The sequence below is a fragment of the Anthonomus grandis genome, chromosome 16 (genome assembly GCF_022605725.1).
Source record: "Anthonomus grandis grandis chromosome 16, icAntGran1.3, whole genome shotgun sequence".
NCBI lineage: Eukaryota > Metazoa > Arthropoda > Insecta > Coleoptera > Curculionidae > Anthonomus > Anthonomus grandis.
This window is the reverse complement of record NC_065561.1, coordinates 21134839-21161505: the sequence shown is the minus strand read 5'-3', so window position 1 is coordinate 21161505 and position 26667 is coordinate 21134839. Positions and strand designations below refer to the sequence as shown.

Here is a 26667-nt window from a genome sequence, read left to right as displayed (position 1 = left end):
GAAAAAGTCGTTTTCGACGTCCGTTTTTGAGGCCAAAAATTGGCATCAAAAATGCCATATCTCAGCTATTAGAAAAGCTACGACCTTGCGGGTGGTCTCGTTGGATTCACACCGACGAAACTAAGACAAAACCGTTGGAATTTTCCCCATAGCTCCCATAGAAGACGAGATATCGACCTTCAAAGTTTGGAATTTTTCATTTTTCGGGTATACCCCCCCGTATCGAATTTTTTCACCAAAAATTGATTTTTTTCGAAATCAAATTAAGTATACCAGCGTGTTATTTGGGTCACCTAGATTACGAAAACACCGGGTTATAACAGGATCCGAGCAGAACTAAGGGAATGAGAGCACTTTGAAAATCCTGAAAAAGTCGTTTTCGACGTCTGTTTTTGAGGCCAAAAATGGGCATCAAAAATGCCATATCTCGGCTATTAGAAGAGCTAAGACCTTGCGGATGGTCTTGTTGGATTCAAAACAGCGAAACTAAGACAAAACCGTTAGAATTTTCCCCATAGCTCCCATAGAAGACGAGATATCGACCTTCAAAGTTTGGAATTTTTCATTTTTCGGGTATACCCCCCCGTATCGAATTTTTTCACCAAAAATTGATTTTTTTCGAAATCAAATTAAGTATACCAGCGTCTTATTTGGGTCACCTAGATTACGAAAACACCGGGTTATAACAGGATCCGAGCAGAACTAAGGGAATGAGAGCACTTTGAAAATCCTGAAAAAGTCGTTTTTCGACGTCCGTTTTTGAGGCCAAAAATGGGCATCAAAAATGCCATATCTCGGCTATTAGAAGAGCTACGACCTTGCGGATGGTCTTGTTGGATTCAAAACAGCGAAACTAAGACAAAACCGTTGGAATTTTCCCGATAGCTCCCATAGAAGCCGAGATATCGACCTTCAAAGTTTGGAATTTTTCATTTTTCGGGTATACCCCCCCGTATCGAATTTTTTCACCAAAAATTGATTTTTTTCGAAATCAAATTAAGTATACCAGCGTGTTATTTGGGTCACCTAGATTACGAAAACACCGGGTTATAACAGGATCCGAGCAGAACTAAGGGAATGAGAGCACTTTGAAAATCCTGAAAAAGTCGTTTTTCGACGTCTGTTTTTGAGGCCAAAAATGGGCATCAAAAATGCCATATCTCAGCTATTAGAAAAGCTACGACCTTGCGGATGGTCTTGTTGGATTCAAAACAGCGAAACTAAGACAAAACCGTTGGAATTTTCCCCATAGCTCCCATAGAAGACGAGATATCGACCTTCAAAGTTTGGAATTTTTCATTTTTCGGGTATACCCCCCCGTATCGAATTTTTTCACCAAAAATTGATTTTTTTCGAAATCAAACTAAGTATACCAGCGTCTTATTTGGGTCACCTAGATTACGAAAACACCGGGTTATAACAGGATCCGAGCAGAACTAAGGGAATGAGAGCACTTTGAAAATCCTGAAAAAGTCGTTTTTCGACGTCTGTTTTTGAGGCCAAAAATGGGCATCAAAAATGCCATATCTCAGCTATTAGAAAAGCTACGACCTTGCGGATGGTCTTGTTGGATTCAAAACAGCGAAACTAAGACAAAACCGTTGGAATTTTCCCCATAGCTCCCATAGAAGACGAGATATCGACCTTCAAAGTTTGGAATTTTTCATTTTTCGGGTATACCCCCCCGTATCGAATTTTTTCACCAAAAATTGATTTTTTTCGAAATCAAACTAAGTATACCAGCGTCTTATTTGGGTCACCTAGATTACGAAAACACCGGGTTATAACAGGATCCGAGCAGAACTAAGGGAATGAGAGCACTTTGAAAATCCTGAAAAAGTCGTTTTCGACGTCCGTTTTTGAGGCCAAAAATGGGCATCAAAAATGCCATATCTCAGCTATTAGAAAAGCTACGACCTTGCGGATGGTCTTGTTGGATTCAAAACAGCGAAACTAAGACAAAACCGTTGGAATTTTCCCCATAGCTCCCATAGAAGACGAGATATCGACCTTCAAAGTTTGGAATTTTTCATTTTTCGGGTATACCCCCCCGTATCGAATTTTTTCACCAAAAATTGATTTTTTTCGAAATCAAATTAAGTATACCAGCGTGTTATTTGGGTCACCTAGATTACGAAAACACCGGGTTATAACAGGATCCGAGCAGAACTAAGGGAATGAGAGCACTTTGAAAATCCTGAAAAAGTCGTTTTCGACGTCCGTTTTTAAAGCCAAAAATGGGCATCAAAAATGCCATATCTCAGCTATTAGAAGAGCTACGACCTTGCGGATGGTCTTGTTGGATTCAAAACAGCGAAACTAAGACAAAACCGTTGGAATTTTCCCCATAGCTCCCATAGAAGACGAGATATCGACCTTCAAAGTTTGGAATTTTTCATTTTTCGGGTATACCCCCCCGTATCGAATTTTTTCACCAAAAATTGATTTTTTTCGAAATCAAACTAAGTATACCAGCGTCTTATTTGGGTCACCTAGATTACGAAAACACCGGGTTATAACAGGATCCGAGCAGAACTAAGGGAATGAGAGCACTTTGAAAATCCTGAAAAAGTCGTTTTCGACGTCCGTTTTTGAGGCCAAAAATGGGCATCAAAAATGCCATATCTCAGCTATTAGAAGAGCTACGACCTTGCGGATGGTCTTGTTGGATTCAAAACAGCGAAACTAAGACAAAACCGTTGGAATTTTCCCCATAGCTCCCATAGAAGACGAGATATCGACCTTCAAAGTTTGGAATTTTTCATTTTTCGGGTATACCCCCCCGTATCGAATTTTTTCACCAAAAATTGATTTTTTTCGAAATCAAATTAAGTATACCAGCGTGTTATTTGGGTCACCTAGATTACGAAAACACCGGGTTATAACAGGATCCGAGCAGAACTAAGGGAATGAGAGCACTTTGAAAATCCTGAAAAAGTCGTTTTCGACGTCCGTTTTTGAGGCCAAAAATGGGCATCAAAAATGCCATATCTCAGCTATTAGAAGAGCTACGACCTTGCGGATGGTCTTGTTGGATTCAAAACAGCGAAACTAAGACAAAACCGTTGGAATTTTCCCCATAGCTCCCATAGAAGACGAGATATCGACCTTCAAAGTTTGGAATTTTTCATTTTTCGGGTATACCCCCCCGTATCGAATTTTTTCACCAAAAATTGATTTTTTTCGAAATCAAACTAAGTATACCAGCGTCTTATTTGGGTCACCTAGATTACGAAAACACCGGGTTATAACAGGATCCGAGCAGAACTAAGGGAATGAGAGCACTTTGAAAATCCTGAAAAAGTCGTTTTCGACGTCCGTTTTTGAGGCCAAAAATGGGCATCAAAAATGCCATATCTCAGCTATTAGAAAAGCTACGACCTTGCGGATGGTCTTGTTGGATTCAAAACAGCGAAACTAAGACAAAACCGTTGGAATTTTCCCCATAGCTCCCATAGAAGACGAGATATCGACCTTCAAAGTTTGGAATTTTTCATTTTTCGGGTATACCCCCCCGTATCGAATTTTTTCACCAAAAATTGATTTTTTTCGAAATCAAACTAAGTATACCAGCGTCTTATTTGGGTCACCTAGATTACGAAAACACCGGGTTATAACAGGATCCGAGCAGAACTAAGGGAATGAGAGCACTTTGAAAATCCTGAAAAAGTCGTTTTCGACGTCCGTTTTTGAGGCCAAAAATGGGCATCAAAAATGCCATATCTCAGCTATTAGAAGAGCTACGACCTTGCGGATGGTCTTGTTGGATTCAAAACAGCGAAACTAAGACAAAACCGTTGGAATTTTCCCCATAGCTCCCATAGAAGACGAGATATCGACCTTCAAAGTTTGGAATTTTTCATTTTTCGGGTATACCCCCCCCGTATCGAATTTTTTCACCAAAAATTGATTTTTTTCGAAATCAAATTAAGTATACCAGCGTGTTATTTGGGTCACCTAGATTACGAAAACACCGGGTTATAACAGGATCCGAGCAGAACTAAGGGAATGAGAGCACTTTGAAAATCCTGAAAAAGTCGTTTTTCGAGGTTCGTTTTTGAGGCCAAAAATGGGCATCAAAAATGCCATATCTCAGCTATTAGAAGAGCTACGACTTTGCGGATAGTCTCGTTGGATTTAGAACGACGAAACTAAGCTAAAACCGTTGGAATTTTCCCGATAGCTCCCATAGAAGCCGAGATATCGACCTTCAAAGTTTGGAATTTTTCATTTTTAGGGTATACCCCCCCGTATCGAATTTTTTCACTAAAAATTGATTTTTTTCGAAATCAAACTAAGTATACCAGCGTCTTATTTGGGTCACCTAGATTCCGAAAACACCGGGTTATAACAGGATCCGAGCAGAACTAAGGGAATGAGAGCACTTTGAAAATCCTGAAAAAGTCGTTTTCGACGTCCGTTTTTGAGGCCAAAAATGGGCATCCAAAATGCCATATCTCAACTATTAGAAGAGCTACGACCTTGCGGATGGTCTTGTTGGATTCAAAACAGCGAAACTAAGACAAAACCGTTGGAATTTTCCCGATAACTCCCATAGAAGCCGAGATATCGACCTTCAAAGTTTGGAATTTTTCATTTTTCGGGTATACCCCCCCGTATCGAATTTTTTCACTAAAAATTGATTTTTTTCGAAATCAAACTAAGTATACCAGCGTCTTATTTGGGTCACCTAGATTACGAAAACACCGGGTTATAACAGGATCCGAGCAGAACTAAGGGAATGAGAGCACTTTGAAAATCCTGAAAAAGTCGTTTTTTGACGTCCGTTTTTGAGGCCAAAAATGGGCATCAAAAATGCCATATCTCAGCTATTAGAAGAGATACGACTTTGCGGATAGTCTCGTTGGATTTAGAACGACGAAACTAAGCTAAAACCGTTGGAATTTTCCCGATAGCTCCCATAGAAGCCGAGATATCGACCTTCAAAGTTTGGAATTTTTCATTTTTAGGGTATACCCCCCCGTATCGAATTTTTTCACTAAAAATTGATTTTTTTCGAAATCAAACTAAGTATACCAGCGTCTTATTTGGGTCACCTAGATTCCGAAAACACCGGGTTATAACAGGATCCGAGCAGAACTAAGGGAATGAGAGCACTTTGAAAATCCTGAAAAAGTCGTTTTCGACGTCCGTTTTTGAGGCCAAAAATGGGCATCAAAAATGCCATATCTCAGCTATTAGAAAAGCTACGACCTTGCGGATGGTCTTGTTGGATTCAAAACAGCGAAACTAAGACAAAACCGTTGGAATTTTCCCGATAGCTCCCATAGAAGCCGAGATATCGACCTTCAAAGTTTGGAATTTTTCATTTTTCGGGTATACCCCCCCGTATCGAATTTTTTCACCAAAAATTGATTTTTTTCGAAATCAAACTAAGTATACCAGCGTCTTATTTGGGTCACCTAGATTCCGAAAACACCGGGTTATAACAGGATCCGAGCAGAACTAAGGGAATGAGAGCACTTTGAAAATCCTGAAAAAGTCGTTTTCGACGTCCGTTTTTGAGGCCAAAAATGGGCATCCAAAATGCCATATCTCAACTATTAGAAGAGCTACGACCTTGCGGATGGTCTTGTTGGATTCAAAACAGCGAAACTAAGACAAAACCGTTGGAATTTTCCCGATAGCTCCCATAGAAGCCGAGATATCGACCTTCAAAGTTTGGAATTTTTCATTTTTCGGGTATACCCCCCCCGTATCGAATTTTTTCACCAAAAATTGATTTTTTTCGAAATCAAACTAAGTATACCAGCGTCTTATTTGGGTCACCTAGATTCCGAAAACACCGGGTTATAACAGGATCCGAGCAGAACTAAGGGAATGAGAGCACTTTGAAAATCCTGAAAAAGTCGTTTTCGACGTCCGTTTTTGAGGCCAAAAATGGGCATCAAAAATGCCATATCTCAGCTATTAGAAGAGCTACGACTTTGCGGATGGTCTTGTTGGATTCAAAACAGCGAAACTAAGACAAAACCGTTGGAATTTTCCCGATAACTCCCATAGAAGCCGAGATATCGACCTTCAAAGTTTGGAATTTTTCATTTTTCGGGTATACCCCCCCGTATCGAATTTTTTCACTAAAAATTGATTTTTTTCGAAATCAAACTAAGTATACCAGCGTCTTATTTGAGTCACCTAGATTACGAAAACACCGGGTTATAACAGGATCCGAGCAGAACTAAGGGAATGAGAGCACTTTGAAAATCCTGAAAAAGTCGTTTTCGACGTCCGTTTTTGAGGCCAAAAATGAGCATCAAAAATGCCATATCTCAGCTATTAGAAGAGATACGACTTTGCGGATGGTCTTGTTGGATTCAAAACAGCGAAACTAAGACAAAACCGTTGAAATTTTCCCGATAGCTCCCATAGAAGCCGAGATATCGACCTTCAAAGTTTGGAATTTTTCATTTTTCGGGTATACCCCCCCGTATCGAATTTTTTCACCAAAAATTGATTTTTTTCGAAATCAAACTAAGTATACCAGCGTCTTATTTGGGTCACCTAGATTCCGAAAACACCGGGTTATAACAGGATCCGAGCAGAACTAAGGGAATGAGAGCACTTTGAAAATCCTGAAAAAGTCGTTTTCGACGTCCGTTTTTGAGGCCAAAAATGAGCATCAAAAATGCCATATCTCAGCTATTAGAAGAGATACGACTTTGCGGATGGTCTTGTTGGATTCAAAACAGCGAAACTAAGACAAAACCGTTGGAATTTTCCCGATAACTCCCATAGAAGCCGAGATATCGACCTTCAAAGTTTGGAATTTTTCATTTTTCGGGTATACCCCCCCGTATCGAATTTTTTCACTAAAAATTGATTTTTTTCGAAATCAAACTAAGTATACCAGCGTCTTATTTGAGTCACCTAGATTACGAAAACACCGGGTTATAACAGGATCCGAGCAGAACTAAGGGAATGAGAGCACTTTGAAAATCCTGAAAAAGTCGTTTTCGACGTCCGTTTTTGAGGCCAAAAATGGGCATCAAAAATGCCATATCTCAGCTATTAGAAGAGCTACGACTTTGCGGATGGTCTTGTTGGATTCAAAACAGCGAAACTAAGACAAAACCGTTGGAATTTTCCCGATAACTCCCATAGAAGCCGAGATATCGACCTTCAAAGTTTGGAATTTTTCATTTTTCGGGTATACCCCCCCCGTATCGAATTTTTTCACTAAAAATTGATTTTTTTCGAAATCAAACTAAGTATACCAGCGTCTTATTTGAGTCACCTAGATTACGAAAACACCGGGTTATAACAGGATCCGAGCAGAACTAAGGGAATGAGAGCACTTTGAAAATCCTGAAAAAGTCGTTTTCGACGTCCGTTTTTGAGGCCAAAAATGAGCATCAAAAATGCCATATCTCAGCTATTAGAAGAGATACGACTTTGCGGATGGTCTTGTTGGATTCAAAACAGCGAAACTAAGACAAAACCGTTGAAATTTTCCCGATAACTCCCATAGAAGCCGAGATATCGACCTTCAAAGTTTGGAATTTTTCATTTTTCGGGTATACCCCCCCGTATCGAATTTTTTCACTAAAAATTGATTTTTTTCGAAATCAAACTAAGTATACCAGCGTCTTATTTAAGTCACCTAGATTACGAAAACACCGGGTTATAACAGGATCCGAGCAGAACTAAGGGAATGAGAGCACTTTGAAAATCCTGAAAAAGTCGTTTTCGACGTCCGTTTTTGAGGCCAAAAATGGGCATCAAAAATGCCATATCTCAGCTATTAGAAGAGCTACGACTTTGCGGATAGTCTCGTTGGATTTAGAACGACGAAACTAAGCTAAAACCGTTGGAATTTTCCCGATAGCTCCCATAGAAGCCGAGATATCGACCTTCAAAGTTTGGAATTTTTCATTTTTAGGGTATACCCCCCCGTATCGAATTTTTTCACTAAAAATTGATTTTTTTCGAAATCAAACTAAGTATACCAGCGTCTTATTTGGGTCACCTAGATTACGAAAACACCGGGTTATAACAGGATCCGAGCAGAACTAAGGGAATGAGAGCACTTTGAAAATTCTGAAAAAGTCGTTTTTCGACGTCCGTTTTTGAGGCCAAAAATGGGCATCAAAAATGCCATATCTCAGCTATTAGAAGAGATACGACTTTGCGGATGGTCTTGTTGGATTCAAAACAGCGAAACTAAGACAAAACCGTTGGAATTTTCCCGATAGCTCCCATAGAAGCCGAGATATCGACCTTCAAAGTTTGGAATTTTTCATTTTTAGGGTATACCCCCCCGTATCGAATTTTTTCACTAAAAATTGATTTTTTTCGAAATCAAACTAAGTATACCAGCGTCTTATTTAAGTCACCTAGATTACGAAAACACCGGGTTATAACAGGATCCGAGCAGAACTAAGGGAATGAGAGCACTTTGAAAATCCTGAAAAAGTCGTTTTCGACGTCCGTTTTTGAGGCCAAAAATGGGCATCAAAAATGCCATATCTCAGCTATTAGAAGAGCTACGACTTTGCGGATAGTCTCGTTGGATTTAGAACGACGAAACTAAGCTAAAACCGTTGGAATTTTCCCGATAGCTCCCATAGAAGCCGAGATATCGACCTTCAAAGTTTGGAATTTTTCATTTTTATGGTATACCCCCCCCCGTATCGAATTTTTTCACTAAAAATTGATTTTTTTCGAAGTCAAACTAAGTATACCAGCGTCTTATTTGGGTCACCTAGATTCCGAAAACACCGGGTTATAACAGGATCCGAGCAGAACTAAGGGAATGAGAGCACTTTGAAAATCCTGAAAAAGTCGTTTTCGACGTCCGTTTTTGAGGCCAAAAATGGGCATCCAAAATGCCATATCTCAACTATTAGAAGAGCTACGACCTTGCGGATGGTCTTGTTGGATTCAAAACAGCGAAACTAAGACAAAACCGTTGGAATTTTCCCGATAACTCCTATAGAAGCCGAGATATCGACCTTCAAAGTTTGGAATTTTTCATTTTTCGGGTATACCCCCCCGTATCGAATTTTTTCACCAAAAATTGATTTTTTTCAAAATCAAACTAAGTATACCAGCGTCTTATTTGGGTCACCTAGATTCCGAAAACACCGGGTTATAACAGGATCCGAGCAGAACTAAGGGAATGAGAGCACTTTGAAAATCCTGAAAAAGTCGTTTTCGACGTCCGTTTTTGAGGCCAAAAATGAGCATCAAAAATGCCATATCTCAGCTATTAGAAGAGATACGACTTTGCGGATGGTCTTGTTGGATTCAAAACAGCGAAACTAAGACAAAACCGTTGGAATTTTCCCGATAACTCCCATAGAAGCCGAGATATCGACCTTCAAAGTTTGGAATTTTTCATTTTTCGGGTATACCCCCCCGTATCGAATTTTTTCACTAAAAATTGATTTTTTTTCGAAATCAAACTAAGTATACCAGCGTCTTATTTGAGTCACCTAGATTACGAAAACACCGGGTTATAACAGGATCCGAGCAGAACTAAGGGAATGAGAGCACTTTGAAAATCCTGAAAAAGTCGTTTTCGACGTCCGTTTTTGAGGCCAAAAATGGGCATCAAAAATGCCATATCTCAGCTATTAGAAGAGCTACGACTTTGCGGATGGTCTTGTTGGATTCAAAACAGCGAAACTAAGACAAAACCGTTGGAATTTTCCCGATAACTCCCATAGAAGCCGAGATATCGACCTTCAAAGTTTGGAATTTTTCATTTTTCGGGTATACCCCCCCGTATCGAATTTTTTCACTAAAAATTGATTTTTTTCGAAATCAAACTAAGTATACCAGCGTCTTATTTAAGTCACCTAGATTACGAAAACACCGGGTTATAACAGGATCCGAGCAGAACTAAGGGAATGAGAGCACTTTGAAAATCCTGAAAAAGTCGTTTTCGACGTCCGTTTTTGAGGCCAAAAATGGGCATCAAAAATGCCATATCTCAGCTATTAGAAGAGCTACGACTTTGCGGATAGTCTCGTTGGATTTAGAACGACGAAACTAAGCTAAAACCGTTGGAATTTTCCCGATAGCTCCCATAGAAGCCGAGATATCGACCTTCAAAGTTTGGAATTTTTCATTTTTAGGGTATACCCCCCCCGTATCGAATTTTTTTCACTAAAAATTGATTTTTTTTCGAAATCAAACTAAGTATACCAGCGTCTTATTTGGGTCACCTAGATTACGAAAACACCGGGTTATAACAGGATCCGAGCAGAACTAAGGGAATGAGAGCACTTTGAAAATCCTGAAAAAGTCGTTTTTCGACGTCCGTTTTTGAGGCCAAAAATGGGCATCAAAAATGCCATATCTCAGCTATTAGAAGAGCTACGACTTTGCGGATGGTCTTGTTGGATTCAAAACAGCGAAACTAAGACAAAACCGTTGGAATTTTCCCGATAACTCCCATAGAAGCCGAGATATCGACCTTCAAAGTTTGGAATTTTTCATTTTTCGGGTATACCCCCCCGTATCGAATTTTTTCACTAAAAATTGATTTTTTTCGAAATAAAACTAAGTATACCAGCGTCTTATTTGAGTCACCTAGATTACAAAAACACCGGGTTATAACAGGATCCGAGCAGAACTAAGGGAATGAGAGCACTTTGAAAATCCTGAAAAAGTCGTTTTCGACGTCCGTTTTTGAGGCCAAAAATGGGCATCAAAAATGCCATATCTCAGCTATTAGAAGAGCTACGACTTTGCGGATGGTCTTGTTGGATTCAAAACAGCGAAACTAAGACAAAACCGTTGGAATTTTCCCGATAACTCCCATAGAAGCCGAGATATCGACCTTCAAAGTTTGGAATTTTTCATTTTTCGGGTATACCCCCCCGTATCGAATTTTTTCACTAAAAATTGATTTTTTTCGAAATCAAACTAAGTATACCAGCGTCTTATTTAAGTCACCTAGATTACGAAAACACCGGGTTATAACAGGATCCGAGCAGAACTAAGGGAATGAGAGCACTTTGAAAATCCTGAAAAAGTCGTTTTCGACGTCCGTTTTTGAGGCCAAAAATGGGCATCAAAAATGCCATATCTCAGCTATTAGAAGAGCTATGACTTTGCGGATGGTCTCGTTGGATTTAGAACGACGAAACTAAGCTAAAACCGTTGGAATTTTCCCGATAGCTCCCATAGAAGCCGAGATATCGACCTTCAAAGTTTGGAATTTTTCATTTTTAGGGTATACCCCCCCGTATCGAATTTTTTCACTAAAAATTGATTTTTTTCGAAATCAAACTAAGTATACCAGCGTCTTATTTGGGTCACCTAGATTACGAAAACACCGGGTTATAACAGGATCCGAGCAGAACTAAGGGAATGAGAGCACTTTGAAAATCCTGAAAAAGTCTTTTTCGACGTCCGTTTTTGAGGCCAAAAATGGGCATCAAAAATGCCATATCTCAGCTATTAGAAGAGATACGACTTTGCGGATGGTCTTGTTGGATTCAAAACAGCGAAACTAAGACAAAACCGTTGGAATTTTCCCGATAACTCCCATAGAAGCCGAGATATCGACCTTCAAAGTTTGGAATTTTTCATTTTTCGGGTATACCCCCCCGTATCGAATTTTTTCACTAAAAATTGATTTTTTTCGAAATCAAACTAAGTATACCAGCGTCTTATTTAAGTCACCTAGATTACGAAAACACCGGGTTATAACAGGATCCGAGCAGAACTAAGGGAATGAGAGCACTTTGAAAATCCTGAAAAAGTCGTTTTCGACGTCCGTTTTTGAGGCCAAAAATGGGCATCAAAAATGCCATATCTCAGCTATTAGAAGAGCTACGACTTTGCGGATAGTCTCGTTGGATTTAGAACGACGAAACTAAGCTAAAACCGTTGGAATTTTCCCGATAGCTTCCATAGAAGCCGAGATATCGACCTTCAAAGTTTGGAATTTTTCATTTTTAGGGTATACCCCCCCGTATCGAATTTTTTCACTAAAAATTGATTTTTTTCGAAATCAAACTAAGTATACCAGCGTCTTATTTGGGTCACCTAGATTCCGAAAACACCGGGTTATAACAGGATCCGAGCAGAACTAAGGGAATGAGAGCACTTTGAAAATCCTGAAAAAGTCGTTTTCGACGTCCGTTTTTGAGGCCAAAAATGGGCATCAAAAATGCCATATCTCAGCTATTAGAAAAGATACGACTTTGCGGATAGTCTCGTTGGATTTAGAACGACGAAACTAAGCTAAAACCATTGGAATTTTCCCGATAGCTCCCATAGAAGCCGAGATATCGACCTTCAAAGTTTGGAATTTTTCATTTTTCGGGTATACCCCCCCATATCGAATTTTTTCACTAAAAATTGATTTTTTTCGAAATCAAACTAAGTATACCAGCGTCTTATTTGGGTCACCTAGATTACGAAAACACCGGGTTATAACAGGATCCGAGCAGAACTAAGGGAATGAGAGCACTTTGAAAATCCTGAAAAAGTCGTTTTCGACGTCCGTTTTTGAGGCCAAAAATGGGCATCAAAAATGCCATATCTCAGCTATTAGAAGAGCTACGACTTTGCGGATAGTCTCGTTGGATTTAGAACGACGAAACTAAGCTAAAACCGTTGGAATTTTCCCGATAGCTCCCATAGAAGCCGAGATATCGACCTTCAAAGTTTGGAATTTTTCATTTTTAGGGTATACCCCCCCGTATCGAATTTTTTCACTAAAAATTGATTTTTTTCGAAATCAAACTAAGTATACCAGCGTCTTATTTGGGTCACCTAGATTCCGAAAACACCGGGTTATAACAGGATCCGAGCAGAACTAAGGGAATGAGAGCACTTTGAAAATCCTGAAAAAGTCGTTTTCGACGTCCGTTTTTGAGGCCAAAAATGGGCATCCAAAATGCCATATCTCAGCTATTAGAAAAGATACGACTTTGCGGATAGTCTCGTTGGATTTAGAACGACGAAACTAAGCTAAAACCGTTGGAATTTTCCCGATAGCTCCCATAGAAGCCGAGATATCGACCTTCAAAGTTTGGAATTTTTCATTTTTCGGGTATATATAACAGGATCCGAGCAGAACTAAGGGAATGAGAGCACTTTGAAAATCCTGAAAAAGTCGTTTTCGACGTCCGTTTTTGAGGCCAAAAATGGGCATCCAAAATGCCATATCTCAGCTATTAGAAGAGCTACGACTTTGCGGATAGTCTCGTTGGATTTAGAACGACGAAACTAAGCTAAAACCGTTGGAATTTTCCCGATAGCTCTCATAGAAGCCGAGATATCGACCTTCAAAGTTTGGAATTTTTCATTTTTCGGGTACCCCCCCGTATCGAATTTTTTCACTAAAAATTGATTTTTTTCGAAATCAAACTAAGTATACCAGCGTCTTATTTGGGTCACCTAGATTACGAAAACACCGGGTTATAACAGGATCCGAGCAGAACTAAGGGAATGAGAGCACTTTGAAAATCCTGAAAAAGTCGTTTTCGACGTCCGTTTTTGAGGCCAAAAATGAGCATCAAAAATGCCATATCTCAGCTATTAGAAAAGATACGACTTTGCGGATAGTCTCGTTGGATTTAGAACGACGAAACTAAGCTAAAACCATTGGAATTTTCCCGATAGCTCCCATAGAAGCCGAGATATCGACCTTCAAAGTTTGGAATTTTTCATTTTTCGGGTATACCCCCCCATATCGAATTTTTTCACTAAAAATTGATTTTTTTCGAAATCAAACTAAGTATACCAGCGTCTTATTTGGGTCACCTAGATTCCGAAAACACCGGGTTATAACAGGATCCGAGCAGAACTAAGGGAATGAGAGCACTTTGAAAATCCTGAAAAAGTCGTTTTCGACGTCCGTTTTTGAGGCCAAAAATGGGCATCAAAAATGCCATATCTCAGCTATTAGAAGAGCTACGACTTTGCGGATAGTCTCGTTGGATTTAGAACGACGAAACTAAGCTAAAACCGTTGGAATTTTCCCGATAGCTCCCATAGAAGCCGAGATATCGACCTTCAAAGTTTGGAATTTTTCATTTTTAGGGTATACCCCCCCGTATCGAATTTTTTCACTAAAAATTGATTTTTTTCGAAATCAAACTAAGTATACCAGCGTCTTATTTGGGTCACCTAGATTACGAAAACACCGGGTTATAACAGGATCCGAGCAGAACTAAGGGAATGAGAGCACTTTGAAAATCCTGAAAAAGTCGTTTTTCGACGTCCGTTTTTGAGGCCAAAAATGGGCATCAAAAATGCCATATCTCAGCTATTAGAAGAGATACGACTTTGCGGATGGTCTTGTTGGATTCAAAACAGCGAAACTAAGACAAAACCGTTGGAATTTTCCCGATAACTCCCATAGAAGCCGAGATATCGACCTTCAAAGTTTGGAATTTTTCATTTTTCGGGTATACCCCCCCGTATCGAATTTTTTCACTAAAAATTGATTTTTTTCGAAATCAAACTAAGTATACCAGCGTCTTATTTAAGTCACCTAGATTACGAAAACACCGGGTTATAACAGGATCCGAGCAGAACTAAGGGAATGAGAGCACTTTGAAAATCCTGAAAAAGTCGTTTTCGACGTCCGTTTTTGAGGCCAAAAATGGGCATCCAAAATGCCATATCTCAACTATTAGAAGAGCTACGACCTTGCGGATGGTCTTGTTGGATTCAAAACAGCGAAACTAAGACAAAACCGTTGGAATTTTCCCGATAGCTCTCATAGAAGCCGAGATATCGACCTTCAAAGTTTGGAATTTTTCATTTTTAGGGTATACCCCCCCGTATCGAATTTTTTCACCAAAAATTAATTTTTTTCGAAATCAAACTAAGTATACCAGCGTCTTATTTGGGTCACCTAGATTACGAAAACACCGGGTTATAACAGGATCCGAGCAGAACTATGGGAATGAGAGCACTTTGAAAATCCTGAAAAAGTCGTTTTTTGACGTCCGTTTTTGAGGCCAAAAATGGGCATCAAAAATGCCATATCTCAGCTACTAGAAGAGCTACGACCTTGCGGATGGTCTTGTTGGATTCAAAACAGCGAAACTAAGACAAAACCGTTGGAATTTTCCCGATAACTCCCATAGAAGCCGAGATATCGACCTTCAAAGTTTGGAATTTTTCATTTTTCGGGTATACCCCCCCGTATCGAATTTTTTCACCAAAAATTGATTTTTTTCGAAATCAAACTAAGTATACCAGCGTCTTATCTGGGTCACCTAGATTACGAAAACACCGGGTTATAACAGGATCCGAGCAGAACTAAGGGAATGAGAGCACTTTGAAAATCCTGAAAAAGTCGTTTTCGACGTCCGTTTTTGAGGCCAAAAATGGGCATCAAAAATGCCATATCTCAGCTATTAGAAGAGCTATGACTTTGCGGATGGTCTTGTTGGATTCAAAACAGCGAATCTAAGCTAAAACCGTTGGAATTTTCCCGATAGCTCCCATAGAAGCCGAGATATCGACCTTCAAAGTTTGGAATTTTTCATTTTTAGGGTATACCCCCCCCGTATCGAATTTTTTCACTAAAAATTGATTTTTTTCGAAATCAAACTAAGTATACCAGCGTCTTATTTGGGTCACCTAGATTACGAAAACACCGGGTTATAACAGGATCCGAGCAGAACTAAGGGAATGAGAGCACTTTGAAAATCCTGAAAAAGTCGTTTTTCGACGTCCGTTTTTGAGGCCAAAAATGGGCATCAAAAATGCCATATCTCAGCTATTAGAAGAGATACGACTTTGCGGATGGTCTTGTTGGATTCAAAACAGCGAAACTAAGACAAAACCGTTGGAATTTTCCCGATAACTCCCATAGAAGCCGAGATATCGACCTTCAAAGTTTGGAATTTTTCATTTTTCGGGTATACCCCCCCGTATCGAATTTTTTCACTAAAAATTGATTTTTTTCGAAATCAAACTAAGTATACCAGCGTCTTATTTGAGTCACCTGGATTACGAAAACACCGGGTTATAACAGGATCCGAGCAGAACTAAGGGAATGAGAGCACTTTGAAAATCCTGAAAAAGTCGTTTTCGACGTCCGTTTTTGAGGCCAAAAATGAGCATCAAAAATGCCATATCTCAGCTATTAGAAGAGATACGACTTTGCGGATGGTCTTGTTGGATTCAAAACAGCGAAACTAAGACAAAACCGTTGGAATTTTCCCGATAGCTCTCATAGAAGCCGAGATATCGACCTTCAAAGTTTGGAATTTTTCATTTTTCGGGTATACCCCCCCGTATCGAATTTTTTCACTAAAAATTGATTTTTTTCGAAATCAAACTAAGTATACCAGCGTCTTATTTAAGTCACCTAGATTACGAAAACACCGGGTTATAACAGGATCCGAGCAGAACTAAGGGAATGAGAGCACTTTGAAAATCCTGAAAAAGTCGTTTTCGACGTCCGTTTTTGAGGCCAAAAATGGGCATCCAAAATGCCATATCTCAACTATTAGAAGAGCTACGACCTTGCGGATGGTCTTGTTGGATTCAAAACAGCGAAACTAAGACAAAACCGTTGGAATTTTCCCGATAGCTCTCATAGAAGCCGAGATATCGACCTTCAAAGTTTGGAATTTTTCATTTTTCGGGTATACCCCCCCGTATCGAATTTTTTCACCAAAAATTGATTTTTTTCGAAATCAAACTAAGTATACCAGCGTCTTATCTGGGTCACCTAGATTACGAAAACACCGGGTTATAACAGGATCCGAGCAGAACTAAGGGAATGAGAGCACTTTGAAAATCCTGAAAAAGTCGTTTTCGACGTCCGTTTTTGAGGCCAAAAATGGGCATCAAAAATGCCATATCTCAGCTATTATAAAAGCTACGACTTTGTGGATGGTCTCGTTGGATTCAGAACGACGAAACTAAGACAAAACCGTTGGAATTTTCCCGATAGGACCCATAGAAGTCGAGATATCGACCTCCAAAGTTTGGGATTTTTCATTTTTCAAGTATACCCCCCCGTACCGAATTTTTTCACCAAAAATTGATTTTTTTCGAAATCAAACTAAGTATACCAGCGTCTTATTTGGGTTACCTAGATTACGAAAACACCGGGTTATAACAGGATCCGACCAGAACTAAGGGAATGAGAGCACATTGAATATTCGAAAAAATTATTTTTCGACCTCGTTTTTGATGTGTTGTAGTCCTCAGGGTTCTATTTTGAGACTTTTACTGTTTAATTTATACTTTAGACATTTTAAATTCGCTTAAGTTCTGTAAGCCGCAAAGGACATTTGCTGACGATACGCAAATTTATAATATTTGGACCATAAGGAATTAATTATTAATGGGGATCTAGAAATATTGAGCATTAATGCAAGGAATCATAATAATTACGTAAACAATTGTGCAAGTCTTTTTGCATTTTAATGAGTGAGTTTATGGGTTTTCTCTAGATTTGGAAAGCACGGTACACGTTTAAGAATTCAACCGTAGTAGTACCCTACAGATATTATTATTATGAAAATGTAAATACGCAAACTATTCTTCTAGTTTTTGTACTGTTTTATTAGTATTCTGTAGTTAAAGTTGATTCGTAGGGTTTCGTTGGGGTTCTACTTACGTTTGGTTTATTATTTTTATCTATAGTGTCTAGTTTTTAAGTAGGTCATCTTGTTTGAGGACCCCAATTTAGGTTATATTATTGTAAATCTCTGTAGTTTTAATTTTCTAGAATTTCTATACTTGCTTGCTTTGACTGTTAGTATTTTTCTAAAAACAATGAAGAGAATTCTAAATATTTCAAAACTGTTCCATCGGGTTTTAAAAATGGACACGCTCCATTCAGTTTTTAATTGTCTAGTCAGTTTTTACCCTGGAAGCAATTAAACGACATTCAAAACGAGTTATGTTACTGTTTTTGACGTTGACAATAGAAGTGAGCTCCCGAATTTCGTTACATTATTAATGTTAAATTAGGCATGACTTGAAAGCATTAAACCTTTTAGAAACCGACTAATTAATAGATATTATGTTACTACTCTCATTATAATATCTTCGCATAAATATTTCATGAATAGATAAATTATTCATCTGCCCCCGCAGGCTCTTTGGACCACGTTGCGACTTAGTGGGTCAAATTCAGAACTCGCCATGTTACATAACGCCATAGTTATTTACTAGAAGAAGATGCCTGCTATTTTGACCTTTGAAAGTGCTTCTATTACCTTGTGATGTTGTAACCATAAGATTTATATTTTGGGAAATTAATTTAATTAGTAAATAAAATCAGAAAAGCTAGACCCACGTATTTTCAATCTTTATATACAATATTTATCCCTAATTTTCTCTGTGCCTAGACAATAAAATTAAAATTGCTGACTGAACTTTTTATGTTAGTTTTGAAACCAGTAACGGTATCAAAAGGGACGAAACCGGAGACGAAATACCATCGATACACGACGAAACCAATAAAGCAGCTTTGGTAAAAGGCTCGTTTACATATCCGGGAGCGGATGGTAAAATTTACACCGTCAACTACGTAGCTGACGAAGCGGGATTCCATCCAGAGGGAGACCACTTAAAGGTCCGTTAAGAAAAATAAATAAGTGAGTTATATTAAATTGTCTTCTTTTAAATCAGATTCCTCCGTTCACGCCATGGATCCCTGGACAACCAATCGACGACGGTCAATACAAGGATGATACGTCCGGGTCTTATAAACCAGACAATTCGGGACAGTATAGACCGAACGAGGGTGAACAAGAGGACAGTCCGATTTTGGAACCTAAAAAGGTAAATTAAGGGTCGTGAATGAGTTTTTCTTTTTAAGAATTAGTCCAATAGATTGAACAGTGCAGAAATGACCCACGTATATGTATGAAACGTACATTTGTTGTACGAGATGGGCAAATTTAAATACAAACTGAATCACCTGGATGTTATTTGATGTATAGCATAAACTTTTCGGTTTTTTACATTTTAATTGGTGACGCCCGTTATTAATTTTATGACTAAAATTGACCAGCAATAACCAGATAATATATAATTTTATTTGTTTATTGGTAAATATGTAAACGCTATTGTTTATATTTAGATGGCCTATACTGTATTTTATTAATTTAGGTAATAATAAGGATTAATTTAGGAGTAGCAGTTTAGGGAAACTAAACAACCTAAAATTCGCCCTTTAAGATTTAATGATGTAATAATATTATTATTCTTATTAAATCGTTTTAATTGCATAAAAGCTCTAAGAATTAGAGAATAATATAAATTTAACAGTAATTTTGATTATTGAAAATACAACGTTAAAAAATTGAATAGTTAAAAGTACAATAATACGTGAATTTCCATAAATTTTGAATTATTTGGGTAATGTCCTTTTTTTTGGAAAAAAAACTGTTCTGAGACTCTTACAGGTCAGATTGACTGAAACTCCTGAAATAAACCTTCAAATTATCGTTAAGTGCCTGGAAAATTATTAAGAATAATTAGAAGATACTTCCAGGCAGTCAAAGTGACTCAGATGCCTGGAATAAACCCTAAAGTAACCTTCAAGGACCTAGAATAAGTTTATGAGTAAATAATGGACTCTTACAGGCAGTCAAAGTGACTCAAATTCCTGGATTAGACCCTGAGATGACCTTTAAGGGCCTGAAAAAAATTAATGAGTAATTACTCACTGGTATATGCTTTCCTCAGGAAGATCCCAACAAATACTAGGGCCTGGAAGAATAAATTCTGCTCTTCTCAAAAAGTCCTTTAAAGAAAAAGTCCTCATACAAAATATTTCTCTCCTTCCAGGCATTCTGTCCTTTCCTGGGAGTTCTTAAAATGGATCCCACAGGAATACTCCTACCTCAAATTACTTTCAAGTGCCTCAAATAAGTTTAAAAGTAATTAAAGGATTCTTACAGGCAGTTGAAGTGACCCAGATTCCTGGAATAAACCCTCAAAATGCTTAAAATAAGTTTATGAGTACTAAGGCGACTCTTACAGGCGGTCAATGTACCTTAGACTATTGGAATAGATTCTCAAATTACCCTCAAGTGCCTGGAATAAACTTATGAATACTTAGCTCAGATTCCTGGCATAATACGTTTTTCAAGTGCTTGGAATAAGTTGATGAGTACTTATGAGACAAAGAAGCTTATGTCTAAAATAAACCCTCAAATTATCTTAAAGTGCTTGGAAGAGGTTGAGGGACAATTAGAAGATACTTCCAGGCAGTCAAATTGACTCGATGCCCCGAATAGACACTCAAATTACATTCAAGTGCCTGGAATAAATTTATGAGTACGTAGAAGACCTTTATAGCCAGTCAGACTCATAGAATAGATCTTCAGATTACCTTTAAGCACCTGGAATAAATGTATGAGGCAAAAGTAACTCAGATGCCTGTAATAAACACTCGGATTATCTTTAAGTGCCTGGAAGAGGCTCAGGGATTAGAAGACCCTGGAATAAACCCTTAAGTAACCTTCAAGAACCTAGAATAAGTTTATGAGTAAATAATGGACTCTTACAGGCAGTCAGAGTGATTCAAATTCCTGGATTAGACCCTCAGATTACCTTTTAGTGCCTGGAAAAAATTATTGAGTAATTATTCACTATTCTATGCTTTCCTCAGGAAGATTTCAATAAATAGGAGTGCCTGGAAGAGTAAATATATTCTTCCAGGCATTCTGTTCTCTCCTAGGAGTCCTTAAAATGTCTTCTGGACCTCACAGGAATACTTTTACGATAAATTACTTTCAAATTTTTCGAATAAGTTTATAAGTAATTAAAGGATTCTTACAGGCAGTTGAAGTGACCCAGATTCCTAAAATAAACTCTTAAAATAAGTTTATGAGTATTAAGGCGACTCTTACAGGCAGTCAATGTACCTTAGACTATTGGAATAGATTCTCAAATTACCTTCAAGTGCCTGGAATAAACTTATGAATACTTAGCTCAGATTCCTGGCATAATACGTTCTTTAAGTGCTTGGAATAAGTTAGTGAGTACTTATGAGACAAAGAAGCTTAACCTTCAAATTATCTTAAAGTTCCTGGAAGAGGTTAAGGGACAATTAGAAGATACTTCCAGGCAGTCAAATTGACTCGATGCCCCGAATAGACACTCAAATTACATTCAAGTGCCTGGAATAAATTTATGAGTACGTAGAAGACCTTTATAGCCAGTCAGACTCATAGAATAGATCTTCAGATTACCTTTAAGCGCCTGGAATAAATGTATGAGGCAAAAGTAACTCAGATGCCTGTAATAAACACTCGGATTATCTTTAAGTGCCTGGAAGAGGCTCAGGGATAATTAGAAGACCCTTCCAGGCAGTCATAGTGACTCAGATGCCTGGAATAAACCCTTAGGTAACCTTCAAGGACCTAGAATAAGTTTATGAGTAAATAATGGACTCTTACAGGCAGTCAGAGTGATTCAAATTCCTGGATTAGACCCTCAGATTACCTTTTAGTGCCTGGAAAAAATTATTGAGTAATTATTCACTATTCTATGCTTTCCTCAGGAAGATTTCAATAAATAGGAGTGCCTGGAAGAGTAAATATATTCTTCCAGGCATTCTGTTCTCTCCTAGGAGTCCTTAAAATGTCTTCTGGACCCCACAGGAATACTTTTACGATAAATTACTTTTAAGTGCCTCGAATAAGTTTATGAGTACTAAGGCGATTCTTACAGGCAGTCAATGTACCTTAGACTATTGAAATAGATTCACAAATTACCTTCAAGTGCCTGGAATAAACTTATGCATACTTCGAAGATTCTTACTTAGCTAAGATTCCTGGCATAAACGCACAAATTACGTTCTTCAAGTGCTTGGAATAAGTTAATGAGAACTTATGTGACCAAGAAGCCTATAAGTACTTATGAGAGTTTTACAGATAGTCGAAATAACTCACAGGCCTAAAATAAACCCTTAAATTATCTTAAAGTGCCTGGAAGATGTTAAGGGACAATTAGATGATACTTCCAGGCAGTCAAATTGACTCAATGCCTCGAATAAACACTCAAATTACATTCAAGTGCCTGGAATAAATGTATAAGGCAAAAGTAACTCAGATGCCTGTAATAAACACTCAAATTATCCTTAAGTGCCTGAAAGAGGCTCAGGGATAATTAGAAGACACTTCCAGGCAGTTAAAGTGACTCAAATGCCTGGAATGGACACTCAATTCTGATTCGCCAATTCGTTCAAACATCGCGTTGCCTGAAAGGGTGCACTCGATGTTCCATAAGTAACCGTGTTTAATTCATAAACTTTCATTTCTTCATCGGAATTCTCACGCCATACAATTTTTTGATAGCGACGTTCATCTGGATCAATTTTAATATCGATACATCATTTTTATGTCGGCACTTAATACGTTTTTTCTTAGTCATTAAAAGGTACATTGGTATCTGTTTTCGCGCTTGCATCGAATACTACACAGCGTTTAGTGGTCATTGACTGATCCCGAAGTACGGCAGTATACGGTAAAATATATGATTTGTTTGCGATCGAATAATGAATGCTAAATGTAGAGTGAATTCCATGAGTCTATAAAATATCAGAGACACCTTAATCTAGCTTAACTTCCACACAGTAATTGTTAAGCAAATTGTTGGGCGCCAAAAAGTTTTGTTTACGTATCAAATAATACTAAGTGAGTTTCGGGGTTCTTAGAATCTACAATATTTTATCTTTTTTTATTTTAATGCCCTGAAGAGCCTTATTTACTTACAGAAACTTTCAGATTCAGTTTCTTTTAAGCAGTAAGTTAATTAAGTGTCTGGAATAAGCTTATGAGTACTTACTCACTGCTCTATGCTTCCCTCAAGAATATCTTAACAGACAGGAGTGCCTGGAAGAGTAAATATATTCTTCCAGGCACTCAACTGCTTCTGCATATCTATCAGAAGAAAAGACCTACTCTTATAGGCATTCTGCTCTTCCCAAGAAATCCCTTAAAAGATTCTAAGGAATATTTCTCTTTTTCCAGGTACTCTGTTCTTCGCTAAGAGTTCTTAAAGTCTTCTGAACCCCACATCAAGTACTTTGATTAGGTTTAAGAATAATTAAAGGCTTGTTACAGGCAGTCAAAGTAACTCAGATTTTTAATAAGTTAATGAGTACTTACGAGACTTTTATAGGCAGTTAAAGTAATTCAGATTCTTGGAATGGCCCTCAAATTTCTTTCAAGGACCTGGAAAAAGTTTATGAAGTCTTAAAAGACTGTTGCTGGTACTCAAAGTAGCTGAAACTCCTTGAATAGGCTCTTAGGTTACCTTCGAGCGCCTAGAATAATGATGAGACTTGCACAGGCAGTTGAAGTGATTCAGATACCTGAAATAGATTTTCAAAGTGCTTGGAATAAGTTTATGAATACTTAGAGGACTCTTACAGGCAATCAAAGTAACTCAGATTCCTGGAATAGACCTTTAGAAGATTAGGCTGATTTTTCACTTTTCTTGGAATAATGTCAAGTCTGAAGAGATACAGCTAAGAATAATCGTATTCAACTGAAGAATTAACCATTAGTGCTAAATGTAGAGTGAATTCCATGAGTTTATAAAATATCAGACACCTAAATCTAGCCTAACTTTCACACAGTAATTGTTTAGCAAATTGTTGGGCGCCAAAAAGTTTCGTTCTCGTATCAAAATTTTACGCTTATATTGAAGCAGTAAGTTAATTAAATGCCTGGAAGAGTAAATATATTCTTCCAGGCACTCAACTGCTTCTGCATATCTATCAGAAGAACAGACCTACTCTTATAGGCATTCTGCTCTTCCCAAGAAATCCCTTAAAGGATTCTAAGGAATATTTCTCTTCTTCCAGGTACTCTGTTCTTCTCTACGGGTTCTTAAAGTCTTCTGGACTCTACAGGAATACTTTTAATTCACATTAAGTACTTTGATTAGGTTTAAGAGTAATTAAAAGACTCTTACAGGCAGTCAAAGTGACTCAGATTTCTAATAACTTAATGAGTACTTACGAGACTTTTATAGGTACTTGAGGTAATTCAGATTCTTGGAATAGACCCTCAAATTTCCTTCAAGGACCTGGAAAAAGTTTACGAAGTTTTAAAAGACTGTTGCTGGTACTCAAAGTAGCTGAAACTCCTTGAATAGGCTCTTAGGTTACCTTCAAGTGCCTAGAATAATGATGAGACTTTTACAGGCAGTCGAAGTGACTCAGATGCCTGAAATAGATTTTCAAATTACCTTTAACTGCCTGGAATAAGTTTTTGAATACTTAGAGGACTCTTACAGGCAATCAAAGTAACTCAGATTTCTGGAATAGACCCTCAGAAGATTAAGCTGATTTTTCACTTCTCTTGTAATAATGTCAAGTCTGAAGAGTTACAGCTAAGAATAATCTTATTCAACTGAATAATTAACCATAAGTCCTAAATGTAGAGTAAATTCCATGAGTCTATAAAATATCAGACACCTAAATCTAGCCTAACTTTCACACAGTAATTGTTTAGCAAATTGTTGGGCGCCAAAAAGTTTCGTTCTCGTATCAAAATTTTACGCTTATATTGAAGCAGTAAGTTAATTAAATGCCTGGAAGAGTAAATATATTCTTCCAGGCACTCAACTGCTTCTGCATATCTATCAGAAGAACAGACCTACTCTTATAGGCATTCTGCTCTTCCCAAGAAATCCCTTAAAGGATTCTAAGGAATATTTCTCTTCTTCCAGGTACTCTGTTCTTCTCTACGGGTTCTTAAAGTCTTCTGGACCCCACAGGAATACTTTTACTTCACATCAAGTACTTTGATTAGGTTTAAGAGTAATTAAAGGACTCTTACAGGCAGTCAAAGTGTCTCAAATTTTTAATAAGTTAATGAGTACTTACGAGACCTTTATAGGCAGTTGAAGTAATTCAGATTCTTGGAATAGACCCTTAAATTTCCTTCAAGGACCTAGAAGAGGTTTGTGAAGTCTTAAAAGATTGTTGCTGGTACTCAAAGTAACTGAAACTTCTTGAATAAGCTCTTAGGTTACCTTCAAGTGCCTAGAATAATGATGAGACTTTTACAGGCAGTCGAAGTGATTCAGATGCCTGAAATAGATTTTCAAAGTGCTTGGAATAAGTTTATGAATACTTAGAGGACTCTTACAGGCAATCAAAGTAACTCAGATTCCTGGAATAGACCTTTAGAAGATTAGGCTGATTTTTCACTTTTCTTGGAATAATGTCAAGTCTGAAGAGATACAGCTAAGAATAATCAGAGACACCTAAATCTAGCCTAACTTTCACACAGTAATTTTTTAGCAAATTGTTGGGCGCCAAAAAGTTTCGTTTTTGTATCAAGATTTGATATTGACTTTCGGGGTTCTTAGAATCTCTTTTGCATAAAAAATACAATTTTTTAATTTTTTTAATTTTAATTCCCTGAAGAGCCTTATTTACTTACAGAAACTTTCAAATAGTTAAGGTTTTTTTTTCACTTAGTGCCTGGAAAGAGTTGATGAATACTTGGAAGACTCTTCCAGACAATAAAAGCGACTTACATTCCTGGAATGGGTTCATGAATAGACTTTTAAAGGGAGTTAAAGTGACTTACCTTCCTGGAACAGACCTTCAAGTGCTTGGAATAAATGTATAAGTACTTTAACTTCTAATTACTGTCAAATCAGTGGAATGTTCTCATTTTCCTTGATGACTTGTGGCAGTTGTCTTATATGTCCGTACCTTCTCACTTAAATAATAATTATACAATTAAACACTTTATTGTAATCAGCATAAATATTAGCATATTATAGACAAATCGTAGCTGTGGACATAAACCATCTTACTCAGTACGAATCCCATATACAGAATGGAGAACATTATTTCGTGTAATTAAGTTACATAAGAAATTTAAATGACATTTATAAAGGGAAAGAAAAGACTATTTTCTATTTCATTGCTACCCTAAAAACGTCTTGTCTTCTCTGGACAATACAGGTGATAAGCATCTTATATCACGTTAATGAATAGACAATTGTATGAGGCTGATCCTGCATACTTCTTTAACTCCCAAATTTGTTTCAGAAACTGGACAACTTTAAATCTGGCGAACGTCTTCTCAGTGGTATCCAGACGACTCCACAGACCCCAACGACGACCTATTTACCTACACGCCTCCCCCAAAAGACCAACTACGTATCGGGGGAGAACATTTACGACACATTTTTATCCCCAAAGAAAGCACCGGGTACCACCACGTACCTCCCTCCCACGGGAACACCATCCTACAACTCCGGAGAGAATATTTTGGGGGGATTTAGGGAATCTTCGAGGGTTACTCCCAAATATTTACCGACGCAATCGTCACAGTCACTTTACACCACAGAAAATCCAGGATTGAATCAGGATTTTCTTAAGAGTTTAGTACTTTTTAATAAACCGACTCCTCATCCGGATATTTTATTGCGTTCCACACCCGATGGTAGTAGCAAGGTGCCAAGTAAGATTGCTGGATTGGGGCAGTACAGACCGTTTTCTTTAACGGTTCATAGTGAGCATAAAACTAAAAGGGACTCAAAGGGGTTCCAGTTCAACGACATTAATCCAGAGTTGAGGTTACTTGCTGGATTAATTAAGTAAGAAGCGATTAGAGTTGGATGTTATGCGTTTAGATGTTTATTTTGTTATTTTTTTTTAATACTAATTACTAGTCATTAGAGTGTAGCTATGATATTAATGATAGTCCTGGTTATAAG

The 26667-nt window shown here is 37.9% G+C and overlaps 1 protein-coding gene across 2 annotated transcripts in view; it reads left to right on the top strand.

Moving 5' to 3' along the window:
* LOC126746006 (uncharacterized) overlaps window positions 1-26667 on the top strand; it is a 63595-nt gene extending 36928 nt beyond the window's left edge. For both annotated transcript variants that reach the window (XM_050454092.1, XM_050454093.1), the window contains 3 exons: window positions 18352-18538; window positions 18595-18747; window positions 25997-26667. In XM_050454092.1, the coding sequence (XP_050310049.1) occupies window positions 18352-18538; window positions 18595-18747; window positions 25997-26551 (895 nt within the window). In that variant the 3' untranslated portion in view covers window positions 26552-26667. The remainder of the gene's footprint in view (window positions 1-18351; window positions 18539-18594; window positions 18748-25996) is intronic.